This window comes from Ptychodera flava, chromosome 20 (assembly GCF_041260155.1).
Source record: "Ptychodera flava strain L36383 chromosome 20, AS_Pfla_20210202, whole genome shotgun sequence".
Taxonomy (NCBI): domain Eukaryota; kingdom Metazoa; phylum Hemichordata; class Enteropneusta; family Ptychoderidae; genus Ptychodera; species Ptychodera flava.
This window is the reverse complement of record NC_091947.1, coordinates 20,283,541-20,300,245: the sequence shown is the minus strand read 5'-3', so window position 1 is coordinate 20,300,245 and position 16,705 is coordinate 20,283,541. Positions and strand designations below refer to the sequence as shown.

General features: G+C 35.3%; 1 protein-coding gene across 2 annotated transcripts in view; it reads left to right on the top strand.

Annotated features, from left to right (window-relative positions):
- LOC139120274 (guanine nucleotide-binding protein subunit alpha-14-like) overlaps positions 1-16,705 on the top strand; it is a 128,927-nt gene that overhangs the window by 55,229 nt on the left and 56,993 nt on the right. For both annotated transcript variants that reach the window (XM_070684556.1, XM_070684557.1), the window contains exon 4: positions 15,197-15,381. In XM_070684556.1, the coding sequence (XP_070540657.1) occupies positions 15,197-15,381 (185 nt within the window). The remainder of the gene's footprint in view (positions 1-15,196; positions 15,382-16,705) is intronic.

Below are 16,705 nucleotides of genomic sequence, written 5' to 3'. Positions count from 1 at the left end.
ATTTATGCAAATTAGTTGACTATATAATCTAACATTCTTGCTGATCTGTGGCCCTTACCCTTGCTTGATGTACATTGTATGTGATTGACATTACATTCAGGTGAGCACTTGAGTCATTTTTTCTGCATCTTATCGTCTCCCCAGTACATCTGTCACTCATTCTTCAGTATGTTGTTAACTCAGTTGTCTTATTTGTTTCTTTCGGATATAACATATATTATAGCCCCCAAAAAGGGACAAAATACCCTAAAGGGTAGTAGCAAGTTACCTTTTGCCCTGCACCAGGAGGCCAAATGGTCTCCTGCCTTGAGGGTACACAGTGCTGTTCAGAGCTATAATGTTTTTATAACATGCACCAAATTAATTCTTAATTTTTATACCTAATCATATGCTTGATTTCCATAAACAAAACTTTGTAAAAAAATTAGATGATTTTCTTCATTCAACAAGGTACAAATACATTTGAATTTCTGATATGCGTTTTACCAAATTTGCCTGGTGTAATTTTGTAAAAACCTGACTTCCTGTTTGAGACCTGCTATGTGATCCCCTTTAAATCCTGAAGTTGTCAAGTTAAAAATAAGACCAGGTCATTGTTAGTGAAATGATGACTATGGGAACTGCTACGCCATCAACGAGTTACCGTTGAATCCTATGGGGCACACAACATTAGATATTGGTATATGAAGCGCATAATACTTAGCTCTATATTCCCTTTCATATTTAAATTTCATGGGAAGAACATGTACAGTATTGTGATGAATGTGTTTGTCCTGTCTCGCCAGTGTATAGTCAATAAACTAATTGATCATTCCCATCTTGCATTGGTTTGAAGGCTATTTATGGATGTGGTTTTTATGATCGTCCTGTATGACAACTTTGTTTTCACTTCACTGGTAGGAATATATATATCTTGCAGTTCAAACACAAACTGCCAATTTCACATTCAGATTTTCTTCAGTTGGTGCTCAGGCAACAACCACTATGTTTTACATGCCCTGGTCCCATGATGGTCATCCACACAAGAAAATTGTTGTTTCTGATGTAAGGGTAATATGAAACATACAGCATAGCAGTATGTTTTCAAAGTGAAAATGCAAGGAAGTGATATAATTTTGTTTACCCACAACAATGTGGCTGGCAGAATAGTGGATGAAAGGCACTTCAAATTTCAGATCATCACGAACTGTGTGAAATTGATTCCTGTTTTCATTGAATTTTATGACAATGAATTCATGTAACATTTTGCATGTACTTACGTTTATAGTCTCATAAACATGTTGCATCATGAAGTGGTAAAGTTTGCACTAAATGCAATGTAATATGACGGGAAAAAGTTGTCGTAATGATGCAATATTTTACATGTAATTTCACATGTCCTGATGTTATCATTTGGATTTTAAATATTGCTGACCTCATCCTATAGTTATGATTCAAAGTGAATATTAATTTTATCGTGCTGCAGATCAATACTCATATATAATTACCATAATTTGCAAGGTTTACTACCTCTTTAAGGGACAAAGTCAAGTTATCTTTAGACCGTACTTATGTTATTTTGGTTCAGGGATGTTACTAAGAAAAGAGCTGGCACCTGGCAAAAACGACCGGCTGTCAGTTAAAATTTGCCAGCTGTGAAAATTTAGTTTTAGTAAAAAATCAGGACATTTTGCTCAAACTTTACGTGCACATACACTACTTGTAACTGCCTGTACTTTTATTTTTGCCACCTGTAACCAAAATTTTCTACGCCCATGTAGTTCCATATGAGCAACTGTTTACGGTATGACATGTTGTTCTGCCGACTGAAACGTGCAAAATTGCCAGTCCTCAGATATCTACTCATATCTTGCTTTCAGATATGAACGTCAATGATATAGTTTATGTACAGCCTTGCAACTGTGTCATCTTCATCTTTTATATGTTAAGGGTACATGCAAGGTATGAGTAGAGCTGTGATCATTGATAATTTTAACGTATTTCAGTAAGTAGAACAGTATAAATTACTTTTCACATGAAATAAAATATAGCTGAATAATTCGAAAAGATGATGACTTTGTCCCGTAAGATAGCATGACAATGCTTTTAATGAATTTTGATATCATCTTTGACTAGCAAAAGGATATTTAAAAGCAGTTACACGAAAGGCAGATAATGATTTGAACACAGCCAAAGGAGTTATGGATGTAAAGTACTGGTATATGGCTTTGTGTGGTCTATATATAGAGGAAATTTAATTTTACAATTCCATACGGGTATAGTGTTTTTAACTGGATTCATAGAGAAGCATGCATGCTCAGTAACTTCATTTGAGTGTTGTTGGATTGGGTCTATCAATGGACAGCACACTCTATTAGGTGGCATAGATTGACTTCATATTAGATGGATTTGATGAAACGGAGTCCATTAGTAAATCCATTGTATGAGGCTGACACAGCATTTCTGATGACTTTATTCAGCCAGTTCTATTTTAAGTAACTTTCCAATCCATTGTCAATTTGGATTGTAATAGGCTATCCAAGAGACGATCACTGTCAGTTAAGTTGTCAGGGCATTGTTTTAATTGGGTGATGCAGTCAATATGCCATTTCTCCTTCATAATTTGAGGACGGTGATGGATCTGTTGCCATGAACAATTGTGTTAGACTTGAGATAATGGTTATGTGAGTATACAGGAAGACTTGCCAATATCTCACTGAAAGTTTTGATTATTTTCTCACAGTGTCATATTGGTCTGAACATTTAAGTATTGGCAGGCTTGAGATAATAGATTCTCAAAGATGTCTCGTTTGAACTCTCACAGCATATATAAATCATAGAATTGTTTAACAAACTTAGCACATTTTAACTTCAAGGGTCTTTCTGTCATATTGTGGCTACAAACAGGCAAAAATATCTCTTCACAATCGCTGAATTGTTTCAGATGGTTATAGTGCTGGAGTTGTACAACTATTTTGGGTGAAATTGATTGGGTTAAGTTAAGGCTGATCAAATTTTGTCAAATTATAAGAAAGCACACAAAAATCTCAAAAGCTATCAGGAATGTAATAATATAGAGAGTAATCTATGTCCCTCATAGTCTTCACAGGCATGCCTTATTTTCTACATTTTAGTGAGATAATAAAATGAACACATCTGTGGAGTGAGTCAAATTAGATTAAGAAATAGTTAAATAAATCTTAGCCTACGGATTTTCCATTCTGTGTTCAAGCTGTGCTTTATGCTTAATCTTACACAGCATTATTGGAATTGGATGAATTCCCCGTAGGATCTGTTAAATCGGGCGAACACAAAACACAGATTCTGTTCAGAAGCAATGTATTTCAGGCAGACTCGTGACCTTAATTACCCCCTGTGTCAGACAGGATGTAGCCATGACTAGGCAGCTTGAAGTGTTTAATATTCAGGTAATAACTAAATCAACTCTGACTGGCAGGTTCCATGACCCCCTTCTGACTTCTTGTCAAGTGGCTTTCAACTGACTGTCAGAGTATTTACAAACCTTGTGACTTTTCACAGTGCATATGTTATTTGGAAACCTAAAATTTGATTTCCTTGTTTTAAGGATACAATAAAATCCCTTGGGTTCTGGTCAGTCAGAATCAATCTTTGTTTCATGTAGCTTTTAACAACATGTAGCACTGTTTCTGTTGGCAGGAAAGCTCATTTCAGGTTAAATATGGCTGCATGTATTTAGTATTCTGGGTCAGCTACCTACATTTATGTAGCTTCAAATGTCTTTGACATGCTACAAACTCAGTTTTACCTGCTGAAGTATTTTACTTTCCAAGTATAACATGATGTCGATTACGGCTACTGAAGTGTATTTGATGGCTCAGATAAGCTCCATGAAATGTGTTCGCCCACACTAAAAGTTTCTAAGCCCTTTCTCTCAGTCTCTCTCTCCAACTTCGAGATTCAGACCTGAGGGTGCAACTACTGACAAACTGTTGTCAATGACAAATCATTTCACGCATGAGCTTCCCCTAAACATTCATTGCACATTTTCCAGTCATACTTTGAACTTAATTTAGAATTCAGTTCAGAATATAATGAAAAAAATATGCTATCTATAAATGTTGACATACATCATCAAAAGTTACATCTACTTGCCTTTTACCGGTAATTGTCTGTTGTGCAACTGAAATTTTGTAAAAATCCTCTTTAACATGCAATTAAAGATCATGAATTGGTATTACTTTCGATTTCTGAGGAAGATTTGACAGCTAGCAATTTCCGTATAAGTTGTCCTCATGTGCAACACCGCGAGTCTCGTTGAGAAGCTTATTTTAGTTACATATGGCTACACACATAGTTTTCTGGGATAATGACTCTCAACGTCAAATATGCCGTGCTCTCGTAACATGCACCCAGCCAACCAAGAGTCTAGTTCTACCTGCTGAGGTATTCGACTTTCCCAGTATTCAAACAACATTAGCTATGGTAACTGAGTTGCATTTGATGGCTCTGATGAGCTCTCCCATAAAATTCACACTCAGTCTGTTGGAACGACCTTTCGTCTTACTCAGTTCTATCAGAAAATTTTCCAATAACAAGTGCTCAAAAACTAATAACTTATTTGGTTTCAAATTTGCAAAAATATGAAGATAAATATGAACTCAAGGTGTACTTTACACTTAATATCAAGTGTTGTTTATTAGTGAATTAAAGTTTGGGTTTTGTCTCGAAAATTTCTCCACAAATTTGTCAGATTGCAGCCTATTTAAAGTGATGAGATTGCAGTACAGATGTTTATTTACTTGAGGAAGAAGAAAGGTAAAACATTCAACTGACTACAAAATTAAGCTGGCTTTTGTATAAAAATATCATTTTTTTATTTATTTCTTTTGTTTTTGTCTATTTTTGGAAGGCTGAACCTGGAAATCATCGAGTAATAATATAAAACTTAATGTCATCTATTGTTGTACATCCTGAGCCATCAGGTATAACCAGTAGATGGTACAGAGTTCAATGTTTCACAACGTACAATAAATTTACAGTGCATTTCACATAGGTGCTACAGCTCTATGTATTAAAGGGACACATTGCACCCACAACACAAACGATTAGCTTGGGTATCAGGACACTTTTCAAAGTAACCGCAACTCATTGATTAGTCAGAGTAAACCAGCATAGAGCCACTCTGTCTGGACTGAGAAATGATCAGTTGATTACTTTTGACTTACATTGTAACTGTTGTTACAATTTCAGCTGAGAGTTTAAAAGCTAAAGAGGTTTTCTCAGCTGAAACTAAATAAAAAAAATACATCCTCTTGTTTAAGCTTTCAACTGAAACTTTGAAAAGAGCTACACTGTTGATAAAGTGTAATTAATTGATCAGCTATGGGTCTTGACAGAGCTGCCCCATGCTGGTGTACTGTAATTAACTAATGAGTTGGTGACTTTGAAATGTGTCGTGATACCCAAGCTAATCATTTGTGTTTGTGTTGAGTTGTGGCACTAATGTGAAATTCACTGTAATGGTCAACAAAATCCAACATGGCTGCATAGTTACCAATTGTCACCAATATCCATTCAAGTGAACAGATATGTCTCAGCTGATTTGACCGTGTTCTGATCAATGTGCAATGACAGTTTATTAAAATTTATTTATTATTTATTATTTAAAGCATCAATGGATTGTCTGCACAGATTAAGTATAACTCTTGTACAGTTAAAATAAAATTTACTTTTCACATAATTACGTGTCAACGGCTGAGAATTACGTTTTACCATCAGGGACTGGTATCTTTGATGATTGCTCTGAATAAAATCAAAAGTCATACAGTACATCCAGCTATATGATTTTAAATCGTCATGAAAATATTCAGCAGGAATAAAAAATAAAAGAGAGAGACTGCAAATCTTACCAGTGGAAAAAATATTCATTTCTCAGTTTATTTAGTGGTTTTCTTGCAAGTTTTTTATTTCTAGTTCACTGAGTTCATGTGGTTCTGAAACTTTAGCGTATCGAGTGAAGAATCAGTTCCTTTCTTCACTTATACATGACCTTGTGAAAAAAAAGAAATAATGTGTGTAGCTCAATGTGACATGTTTGAACTCATAATGACCTCGTCAGCGGAGCTGTCAATATAAGACCATTTAAATACCTCGCAGGTAAGCATCAGAAGGCTTGCAAATTGCGACAGGTTTTAAAATACAAGGTGTAAAATGTGAGCACATCACTCAGACCTCATTACAGTCTATTCACAAAATCTTGAGTCATCAAATGTTCCTCTTCATGTGTTATTTGAACTGAAGGAGATAGCAACACTGTCTTCAGAGCTACATTGTGACAATGTTTAGTTGAAAAACTCTTCGGTGTTTGAAATTAGAGAGTTTTACTTGTGCTAATAATTTGTGAATCAAGGCCTTGTGGCAAGGCTGTGTGTCATTCATGACCTAACAATTGATATTTACAAGCTTGCAAGCAAAGATGTTCCGTGACTTCATCAGTACGCCTTCAAAATCCAACCATCATAGTATTTTACTATGTGGGTATCTTCAGGATTGGCTGCCTAGGGAATTAATTGGTTAAATCAAAACAATACAACTTTAAATAGTTGAGAGACACAACAAAGTCAACCACAGAATTGTGAAACTAGCATACCAACCTAGAAACATAGCAGGTGTAATACAGAACAATTCTATGGCCCAGTGCATGAGTTACATAATTCATGTTTTGGTCAAAATTGAGTTTCTGAATATCTGAATATATTTTTGTTTAGGAATGTGAAATGCATCTTTTATGAAAATTTTGAGTAAAATGTTGCCATAGGGACATAACTTGAATTACGACCATTTTGCATGAGAAAGTCAGTGCACTGGGGGCATAACTCAATACTTACACCTGTAAAAACATCAAAATGTAAAACATCGTATGATGAGGATGTTATTCCTGAATATTTCATCAAAAACAGAAAATCAACCTCTACTTTAGGGACTTAACATATGATGAGTTACACACCATAAAGGACGTAACCCATGTTGAGGTACGTTCTTGTTTGCTTAAAATGCTAGTGGAAGACAGACGAAACTCCAAATTTTTCAATTTACATAAAATTCTCTATGACATTACCCTTTACCCATAAAACCATTAACTACAAACAAATTTAATTTTGGATTTAGAGGCTTACTCCTTTACTCAGTTTGTTCAAAAAGTGACTTTACACCCCTCTTGCACAGGGCCATCGAATTGACCATCAGGAAAATCCTTGTCACAACAGAAGAGGGATAATTTACTTCATGTCATACTTTGCTGCCAATCTTTTGATTAAGCTGTCCCAGTTTAAACTCACTTTTTGCAGATATCTATTATGATCCCTTAAGGGGAACAAATCACAGCAGTTATTCAATCTCTGTTTCTTGTCATATAGTAGATTTCCAACAGTTTCCATTTTCTGTAGCTGTAAATTAAAAATTCATTGTTGTCAGTGTTACATGCTGTACGTATGATAGAGTAATTTTTATGTGAATATAATATGTGGAAGTTTGAATAGGTTGAAAAGAGCTCTTAGCTGTATTATATTCTCATGTGTGTGGGTATTGATTATTGAGCTATTGGGATTATACTGTATTACATATCCTGGAAGTTTTTTCATTGGCAAGTAATTGGCTGCAGAATGTCTATTGGATGATAATGAAACTCTGTGATATTTCAATACTGATCATCGAACTATGGTAGTACTGATGTGTTGCCTCTTGGACAATGGTTTGTGATTAACCCTTTCAGAGCTGTAAATTTTCCCACTAAAAATTTAGTGCAAAATTTAAAAATTTTCACAGTTTTTTCGTAATTACTTGACAAGTTTTGATCAAATGAACATTCTTTTTCATTGGCTACTGGTTTTGATCAAAATTTTGGATAAAATCTGAAAAAAATTGTCTGCATTATATTTTATAAAGGCGGCAAAAAATGACTTTGGCATTTAAAGGATGAATAGTACATTATGTAAAAATGGTGGGCAATGACCTCACCATAGTAAATAGTGAATGTTGATCCATGGAAGATACTATTAATTCAGATGACACCTTTTTGACTTTTTGTCTATTTTCACTCGCTGTTGAAGTTTTCCCGTCAGTGTGCAAATTTTATCTGTAGCCCAAACTTTTACCTTCTTGCTAATGCTTCATGTCAACGTTAAAAGATCATCTATTAAATTGGAGGGGGAAATTGGAAATATTAAGAACAGTGGGTACAAAAACAAAGTAGTCATTGACTGTCACAAACCAGTTAGGTTCAATATAAGATTGCCATTACAACCCTAATCCGAAAATCTCCATCCCTTACCTATCCAACAATGAACTTAGTAAAAACTAAATCAAGTTCAACTCAAGTTCTCCGACAGAGTTCACTGGGTCCCTGTTGCTTGTCGAAAAATTCTAAGCAAGCAATGAATGTCTGAACACAAATACCAAGTATCTGAATTTTATAATAGTTTTCAGTCAAAATTATAGAAACATCATATACAATGTACTTTAGTAGAAATATTTAACAAACGCAAATAATTTAACAATTACAATCTCGCCAAGTTTAAAATTTCCTAATGTACATGTATAGAGATGAAGAATCAGGACTTTTCTGTTCTTTCTGGACTTTAACAAACTACAAACTTAAAAGCCTACAAACTTAAAATACTCTAAACAATTTCAAAAATTGATTGAGTGAAAATTTATACTGTACATTCCAGCTAAATATCCCTCTTAGGCATTATTTTATTTGATACTTTATATCTTGTCAAGGGACAGCTTGCTCGTACTCTAATGCCTGATATTTAAATGGGGTATTGTGACATATAACAGAAATGATAGTACCGGTACAAGTTAACAAAAAAACAATATCGTAAAAGCTATGTGGCATTGCAACTCTAATCTTGGGAAATCAAAACAGTTCTGCCCAGGGGCAAGAATATTCCACTACATGTTTAGGCAAACATTTGATACACACACACGTTTTAATGAACTCTAGTCTGAATTCTCTGACAAATAATTTCAAATTGTCATGCAAGTATATTGAATCCATCCAGCCAGATTGTCTGGAAACTCAACGGCCTAAGGTAATTAGTGAATATGCCTTACTGTGGAGTGACTTCATTAGATATAAATCCAACGCAAGCACAGAAGTGACCCTCCAGTTTATTGAAATTTGATGTTAGTGATGGCTAAATGATCTAGCTTTCAATAATCTATAATGATTATTACTGTCGGTAATTGAAGCTACACGTAATTTGAGTGTGGAAGTTTTTTCCTAGGTGTACCTATTGCATCTTTTTGCTGTCAGCAACAGGAGAGCTTCACTTACCAGATCCATATTCAGCAAACAAATCAATGATAATCTCAAAACGATTCTTGCAGAATTATCTGTAATTTAATGGTTTAAGGTGCATTTTAAATGCGATATGCATGTTCAACTTTGAACTATCCAAATTGACTCGTTGTTCTGGGACTTGGTATGGTATGATGCAGTAACAGATAGAATAATTGAAGTCAAAGATTACAGCTAGGTCTCTTAACAGGCTACACACTAAGATATCACTTTCCAATCTGTTTTGACTCCAGAGGAAACTACATGTATCATCATCTCAAACCAAATACGGAACAAAGACCTTTTGTCTTACTCAGTTCTGTCAGAAAATTTTCCAATGACAAGTGCTCAAAACTAATAATTTAGTGGGTTTCAAATTTGCACAAATGTGAAGATACATATTAGCTCAAGGTGTACTTGATACTTAATATCAAGTGTTGTTTATTAGTGAATTAAAGTGTGGGCTTCTTCTTGAAAATTTCTTTGCAAATATGTCAGATTGGAGCTTAATTAAAGTTATGAGATTACTGTACAGATGTTAATTTTACTTGAGGAAGAAGAAAAGTAAAACATTCAACTGACTTCAAAAGCTGGCTTTTGCATAAAAAATATATATATTTTTTATTTATTTTTTGTTTTTGTTTATTTTTGGGGGACTGAGTACCGAAAACATGTAATAATATAAAACTTAATGTCATCTGTTGTGGTACATCGTGAGCCATCAGGCATCTCCAGTAGATAGTAAAGTTGACATGTAGCAATAAGCCTACCAATTGACAGGAATTATTGTGGGCAGGATGTACACAAATACATGGATGTGGTCAGCCAAACTCCTGCGTACTCTTTATATGCAGATACATGTACATTCATGATTTAGGAATATTCTTCCCAAAAGGAAAGGCTTCCTGATTGACGGTCATATATCTTACATTTTCATAGTTTGTCACCTTTCTTCTTGGTCATGAGATTGTTTGGTGTGAGAATGACATCAAAGCTGTTTCCTCTGCCTTATCATGAATGTTCAACCAGTGTAAACACTTTTTCTTGCTTTACAGTGAATCTTTCCTGAATTTGATATGTTATTCTACACCAGCTAATTCACCACTGCTGTGTGAATAGATATTCTGTTCTGAAAGGTTTCCAAACTGTACATAGGTATTCCAAAATCTTTACAATACCTTCTGGACAGGAGAGAACTTGATATTTGGTTTGTTCAATAATGTTGATTCTGCTAGAGTTCTGATGTTTCTTAGTTCATCTGCTATGTAGGTATATATATTTTAATCTTGTAACAAAATACTGTGCATAAAACTTCTCATGAACCTTAAAAGGTATCATCTGTTGATCATTGCCTCCTAAATTGTGGAGTTTGTGTGTGTGTCTCGAAACAGATGTTGGGTGAACTAATGTTTGCTCATGCAAACAGAAAGAGAAGATCAAAGTATTTGAACATGCATCAGCAACTTTGTCATTAAATGGAGTACTATTCCCACTAAGGTAGACATTTCCAGTTTCATTGTAGAAACTACCAGACTTTGAATGCATGATAAAAATAATAGTTGATGTTTCAGTGTCCAAGAAGTTTTTCACCATGTGAATTAACAGCACAAATGACTTATTTTCTCGGATGCTAACGTTATGACAGATAAATTCTAACACTTGAATCTTCCACTTTTGTGGTGATAAGTTCAAAAGAGAGTCTCTGATGATCAAACAAAATTTCAGCTGTATGTGTTACTGAACCTTTATTCAGAAGTTGTAGAATTTGCTAAGACATATTACTCAGGGATGACTGGCTTTTAGCAGGTACTCTTATTACACCGCTATAAACACAGCTGCATGAGTCAAGCATTTGCACAATTTTTGTCAGTATCAGTAACAGCAAAAAGTCACAGTAAAGGTTACAGCAAGACTGAGTTCAGATCCTAAATTTCACATGCTATTAATTCCTGTCAGTATTTTACAACTTGTCAATGTGATGAAAATGATCATCGCAAAACCTACACAAAAAAGATTGATCAGCTGTAGCCATTTGCAATTGCATTAACGATTTTGACCACATTGGTAATATCTAATTTGCATTCTACCTTTTAGATCTTTTCTGACAAAGCTGTATGTGCACTTACGGTAGTATGCACCTCGAAAGTGAAAGACTTAAACTTTTGCTTTAACTTTCCTAAAGGAATCTTTCAATCATTCTCTTTCAAAATCAAGAATAAAAATAGGGGGTCACCGTGCAAATTTTGGTACTAGAGAAACAAATTACCCAAGATTTACCAATATTAGAAATTCAAAATGGCCGCCACCCCCGTGTTAACTCTATGGAGAAAAAAAAAATTTTCGAATTTCGAAAAACTAAGCCGATGAAAAGTTTCCTTTCACCAAGAGCTTTAAAATGAACCCCCACATGTGGTATATCAGAGGAGAATTGTAAAAGTCTGAGAGTCCGAATGTCTGTCCCCGAGGTGCGTTCTACCTTAAGTCTCTACTACTTGTTTTCAATGAGACTCAACGGAATGAATCGGGATCCATGTCCTTCTTGAGTGTGAAATTCATGGTCATCTGAATGTCAGAATACATTGTGTGGCAGCAGAAGTTTCAACAGTAGGGCATAAAACCGTTTCTTGAAAATGGTAAAGTTTGAAATTAGCATCTTGGAGTACTACTGTGTTGTGCAGTATGTATGACTTCCATATTGGGATACGTGACTGTGATGAGCATGGACAGATCTTTTGAGATGTGTGAGCCTTTGAAGGTCTTTTGATTGTAGTCATTCAGTTGCAATGAAGCTGAATGTCAGGTATAAATGTCATATTCCTATGGCTATGTGACTGTGATGTCCTTGTGAGTCACCACTAATGATTTGCATGGTTCTATAGATAGAATGTGACTAGCAGTCTGTCAACCATGGAATGTAAAATTGTCATGGACAGCAAGACATGCTTGATCAAAGTGGGGGAGGGGGCAAGGTCCCAATAGGGAGGTACTTCCCCGATCGGAAGATGACTTACAAGTACCGGTATTTTGATACGATTGTCTCAAGTACTATTTTCTCATTTATGAAGAAACTTGGGAGGCTTTGTCCTACATTTGCAAGAGTTTTAAAATGTCAACATTTGAATTCCTTGACATGAATTTTGACATGAAAAAGTGCAAATAGAGTTTATTTTTGAGGCTAAAATACACACTTCGTGTAAGTGACAAGTTTTCATATCTCTTTTCTAAAGAAGATATCTCAAATGTTGAATAATTTGGAAAAATGCAAAGGAGGGTATGGTGAACTTTTTCAGAAGAATATGGTAATCATACCTACAAATTTTATAATGAACATGTATCGAGATTTCCCCTTACCGGGATAGTGTCTTTCTTTGGGTCTAGTGTGACTTGCAAATGGATGGTTAGATTATGTACTTAATTTTTATGGGATATGTGACATTTTGTTTCCAGCATAACCCCCATACATGATATACTGGCATAGAGTTCTGTGAAAATTGGGAATTTTATTTTCCCTTATGGCAGTAACACAAGGATGGCAGCCATTTTGAATTTCAAATTTTTGAAATTGTTGCTCTAGTGCCAAAATTTGCACAGTGACCCCCGAGTTTTATTCTTGATTTGAAAGAGAATGGTTAAAAGTTTGATGGAGGAAAGTTTGGGTAAAAGTTTTAAGTCTTTCATTTTCAATGCGCAAACTATTATTTAGCTGAACTGCAAGGCCTTTTAGCATGCATATAGTTATGTGGACACAAGTCGTGCATGTAATTTGTCAACTAGTTAAAAATTAAACTTCAAAGCAAAGGTTAGTCCTTCCATGTCTGATGTATGCATAATTTATCATGATATCATGTATGTACATTATTTTAGCCAGTTCTTGGAGACAGGAAGTGCTCAACGGTAAAATAAAATATTTGTAATGGACTTAAAGATTGTGCTTTAGACATGCAGTAATTACAAAACTTTATCCAATTTACCTATCAATTCACCAACAATTCAGTATCTTTCAGTGAACATGTAAACCTTGTCCAACGCAATTTTCCTAGAGGTTAGTAGTCATCCGAAAAGAGAGATTACCAGAGTTGTCTAGTTGAACTACAAACTGTTTTCAGACTGGCGACTGTGTGTCTGTGAAAATTCCTTTAAAGCCGACTTTAATCAAAGCTTATGTGAATCTCTTGCATTTTTAATGACTCTATAACATGACTCGACATTATTTTCCAAACGTAAGTGCAACAGAGAAATGTAATAGTGCTGATGGTAGTCACAGATGTACCACTCAACATCCATATGCGGTAGTATGTATCAAAGAGATTGAATCCTGAGAAATTTTGAGTTCTTCACCACAGCTCATTGGTGACATGATTTTTGTGGTTTCACCCAAACATGCCTCTATAAATGTGTAATCACAAAGAACCACTTCTATAGGTTTTCTAAGGACAATTTAAAGTCTCAAAGGAGTATCATTTTAATGCATATGTTGATACTCTTTACGTTCTTCCACATTGCCATTTACATCACTATTTATAAGCTAGAAGTTGGTTTCAACATTCATCTTTGGTTGACCTCTTATAAATGTAAACGCTATAGCATTATTCTAATTTCAGATTTTAATATACTGAAGACCATAACATTCACTACTTGAGAAAGTGTAAGACATGTGAAGAGGATTCTAGCATTGAAAAAGTTTCAAGACAATAAATACTGGTATTGATAATCAGCTGCTTGACATGTCTTCAAAGTCAAGTGCAGAGCTTCCTAGTAGTATACCTTTTGTTTCCAGATGACTCTCATGAAGCTGTTCAATTTTGTTTTCTCACTGATTTCAAATTTTTGGATTGTGCTATTGCGTGTGAAAAAAGATGCTAACGTGGAGGCAGCCAATTACCTCTGCAGATGCTCTGTATCACTGCCTTCAAGGGGTATGCACTTCAGTGGAGAGCATTATCCAGAGAATAAAAGATAATAGAAAACTGAATTAACCAATACTGACCTGCGGCTATAAGATTCTCTTCCATCAGCACATGAGGACTCGGAACTCTCTATAAATATGAAAAGTGTAGGATGTGAAATTCATCAATATTTTGATAGTAATTCTACACCTGCAACAAACGTACACCATCATCCAGTGACATTCTCTGTGTCGTTACGCCGCAGGCAGAGCGTATGTCGGCATAGTTCCTTGTATACTGTTACTGTTGTGAATGTAAAAAAAACACTAGGAAACGTTCTTTCCTGGAGGTTTCATGAATTCTCAGAATCACAAAGACCCACAAATGTAAAGAGGAGATGTTGTACGTACTAAATGTTGAGGATCTTACACCTGCAGTTCTTCACTTTTGTCATACTGTGCTCACATAAAGCAACACAGAGATGACTTGCCAGACATATAAAAACTTCCTGATCGTCAACCGGAACAAATAAAGCTGACTTTTGGTCAAAAAGTTTGTTGCTTGCACAGCTGGGTAGAATGAACAGAGGACAATAAAGTATCCCCAATTCCGACATTTAATTTAGGAGGCCCAAACATTCCATATTGATTCATATAGAATATCTATTACCATCAAAGTATCAAGGTTAAAATTGAACAGAAACGCTTTTTATGTCCATTGAAATTTTGAAAAATTGTGGCCATGACCTTTGCTTGTAGATAATCAAACTTTCATTTATAGGCCCTGAGCAAATGTTTTTTGTTTATTTTGTAAATTTTTTTCTCCAAAGTTGAAAGATAAAATTACACTGTACAATTCAAACTGACAATCAATCAAAGTCAGAGGATGGTTATGCTGATTCTGGGCTGATGTATGGTGAGTTTTATCGCAGGAAAACATTTATCCAAAATATTAAATCTTCATATGCCACAAGAAATTTAATAATTATCCTTTCCTTTTTTTACAGGATCTGCAGGATCTGGCAAGAGTACCTTCAGCAAACAGTTACGGATTTTGTACGGAGATGGCTACCCTGACTGTGAAAGAATCAAATTCCAGTCGCAGGTGTATTACAACATCCGCAGAGCCATTCAGGCACTCATCACGGCAATGAAGACGCTGAGACTTGAGTACGAAAACCCAGAAATAGAGGTAATCAGTGGAAATTTAGCAACCGCAACGGCCTCAGCTGTTTTATTGGTATATTATGAGTTGTCCGCTAGACATCACAATTTGCGAAATCGTGAGTGACAAATCAGTACCAGTGGGTGACATAGAGCACGAAGTGTGCAGTTTGGCATGCCTTTCAAAATTTGGTGTGTACATATGGTTGCCCAAATGCTATTAGATTTATACATGGTGTGTGATTGGTGTACTCTATAGTCAGTCAATCATGAACGCATGACTTACATAGATGAGTTGAGTAATCTGAGCAGATATGCCGAGGTCTTGCTTGTCCAAACTATGAAACCAACTGATCCAGTTGTAATATCCATCTCACAAAGACAAGTAGATTGCTTCTGAGATACTAGTATCCTTGTAATGTGATAAATATTGTAAATGGCAGGAAAGACAATTTACCCACCCCTGCAGTAGATATTACTTCCGTATGTCTCGTGTTGGAGGGGGAATGTAATGACTCCAGCGTGTAATGAAGTTGAAACACTTGTCTGATTGTACCAGTTGTGATTGATTCGCTGCCAATCAAATCCTGGGTAACATTACCAGTAATATTTCAGGTAGCTTCACAAAATTTGATTTCTTTAAGTCAGGGACCTGACTGCAGAATGAGCCAGATTTATTTTGCTTGTTCTTGCATGAAATAATTACTTAAAGTATGTGCAGATTCTGCCCGTGGGGTATCAGGAAATAACCCCTATTCAAGTAAAACATTCATAGATAGTGGGTGTCTATAACTGAAACAGTGGAATATTTTACACACAAGTGGTTTGCGTGACTTTTCCAAGCATTCGTAGACTTATTTGGTGAGGTGGAAACGTGAAGTTAAAAAGTTCTGTCATCTTTAGTGTATGTCATGTTTTTATTTACCCGTTATTTGCATATCTCAAAGTCTATTTCATCCTCATAGTTATTTACTTCATCCGATTTTCTGAGGGAAGATTTATCAGCTGGTCAAAATCAAGAGAGAGCTAGAATTAGCAACATGAAAATCCTATTCATGTAGTATAGCATGTTTTTCAGTTCTGCTTATAGTTTCTCCACAGAAAAATCAACGTTGCTTACATACGAACTACCTCTCACTGGTCAAATGTGAACAATTGTAGAGTAAAACTATCTGCAGATTTTTTAGCTACAATAGACTATAGTCTATAGAAGCTATTGGGATGGGTATCCGTCCGGCATCAGTCTGTGTGTATGTATGTATGTTTGTGAAGATGTCTGTCTACTCAAATATCTTGAGAACCGCAGTAGACTTACAGATATGATATTTGTCGTGTAGATGCAAATATGATTA